Source organism: Lygodium microphyllum, chromosome 30 (genome assembly GCF_053477565.2).
Source record: "Lygodium microphyllum isolate KBCC chromosome 30, Lygodium_microphyllum_v1.1.10, whole genome shotgun sequence".
In the NCBI taxonomy this organism is placed as follows: Eukaryota; Viridiplantae; Streptophyta; class Polypodiopsida; order Schizaeales; family Lygodiaceae; genus Lygodium; species Lygodium microphyllum.
The window spans coordinates 28,417,270-28,419,251 of NC_141164.1; the positions used below are offsets into that span (position 1 = coordinate 28,417,270).

General features: G+C 52.2%; 1 protein-coding gene across 1 annotated transcript; it reads left to right on the plus strand.

Moving 5' to 3' along the window:
* The first annotated feature begins 218 nt into the window (after positions 1–218).
* Positions 219–1,758, plus strand: LOC148009654 (uncharacterized). The gene has a single exon (XM_087672781.1). It carries the CDS (start codon positions 415–417, stop codon positions 1,621–1,623), a length of 1,209 nt encoding a protein of 402 aa, XP_087528907.1. The 5' UTR covers positions 219–414; the 3' UTR covers positions 1,624–1,758.
* The last annotated feature ends 224 nt before the right edge of the window (positions 1,759–1,982 follow it).

The following is a 1,982-nucleotide window of genomic DNA, read 5'->3' on the forward strand; positions in this document are numbered from 1 at the left end:
CTCCTCTCTTAAATAAGCACTTTGATTGGTTAACACTTCCAAAGTTGGCTGTCCACCATTTGATTTGTAACTAACCTAAAATCCCTCTTGCGGAGGCTTGCAGGAGAAGCTGGTGAAGGTCAAAATGATGCCCACTAATGAGGAAACAAGAGTCTGACTTGTCCAGAAGACGTCTTGCCGAGGCTTGCTGGAGAAGCCGGTGAGGTAAGTACTAAGGATGATGTCCATAGCGGGGAAAGATATGGCGGATGACGAGCATAATCAAGACAACTGTGATTCAGGATATAATGCGGACAGGGTGGACGAGGAAGGAGGTGTACAGATTCCCATTACACAGCAATAGCCGCTTGGCTTCTCCTTCCTATTACGACAGACCCCAGGCTGCAGGAAGATAATAGGTATAATCTACGAGCTATGGGATCATTTGGCTCTGCTGCAACAGAGGCCACGTTCAATGCCTCGGGGTGCAGGTCCATGGCAGACTTCCTGACCCACCGATCGGTGCCCCGTGCGTACCTGGTGGATGATGCGGACTGGGCATCGGGTTCGATGCTCTGTTTCAACGTCAAGGGTTTGAGGGATCGAGAGGAAGCACGGGAGCCCGGGAGCTTTGCCCTCTTCCTGGCGGCGCTGCCCGCGTCCATGACAGACCTGGAGGTCTTCAGCGTGGAGCTTGCCTCGCTCCATGAGCTCTCCGCCCTCTGCCAGGCCATCATGCTGCCCTCCTGCACCTTGCAGTCTCTCAAGCTGTACAACGTCCGCATCCGGGCCGCCGCGCATGCGGACCCGAGGGGCGCTTGCCTGGGCGATGGCAGCAGGATCTGCGGGGCTGATGATGATAGCGGCAGGGCCTGTGGGGCTGATGATGATGATGATGATGACATCCAAGATGCCAGCAACAGGGCCCAGCTCATTATCCAGGAGGCCCTCCTCCAAAACACCTCCCTCACTCGCCTCACCATCGACTCCGACCTCTGCTCCCCCGGCGGCTGGGGCTCCATCCTCAGCCGCAGCGATTGCTCTCTCACAGACCTTTATGTCAGGCTCGTAGCGCATCACAACCTCGACTATATGCTCCCCATATTCACCGGCCTTGCCTGCAACGCCATCTCCCTGACGGCTCTTTCCATCGCTCCTGAGAGTGATCATCATGGCACGCCTGGGACTGGGACTGCATCATCTCTGGAGTCCGAGAGGCAGCTTGCCACTGCATTTCTTACCAACACCTCCCTCACCTCCTTGAGCCTGTACAATCTGTCCCTCCCCATTGAAATCTTTGGGATGCTCTTCGATTCCCTTAGCAACAGGCCCTGCTGCTTGACCTCTCTTGCACTGGTCGCTTACCCATCCCTGCCTGGCCAGGTCGTCTCCATGCTACTCTCCTCGCTCGAGAAGAACCTCTCGTTGACGTCCTTGTCCCTGGCTTACTGTAGCGGGGAAGATTGGCCAAGCATCACCTCCGTGCTGGATACTCTGCGCATCAATGGCGTCCTCTGTGAGTTTGAGATGGACGAGACCCCATTCGTGGAGGACCCCCCATTCGAGGACGAAGAATTGGTGGAAATTCTCATTGCAATCGATGAGCAGCTCGCAATGAATCGCGAGAAGATGCTCAAGAAGTGAAGCATGCATGCCCTTAAGACACCGAGCTCGGTGAAGCATCGTACACCCATTTGCCTCCGCTTGTCTAGCATCGTACTCGTTTACCTAGTCTGGTCAAAAGTCCAAGATACTGGATATTACAAGGCAATACGTTAATGGATCTTGGAACTGTTGTTTTTGTGAAATAATGGGTATTGAGTTCTGTCTTTTTAAGTATTAGCTCGTATAAATCTTATTCATTCTTTCTTCTTTGTTTGCTTGTATAACATTGTCGTTTGTCATTAGTGTAAAAAATTCATGACAATTTTGAGTTAATAACGTAGAAACATTGCGAGTTTTTATTAAACCACATAGACTTGAAGACATCATGTGGACGAATT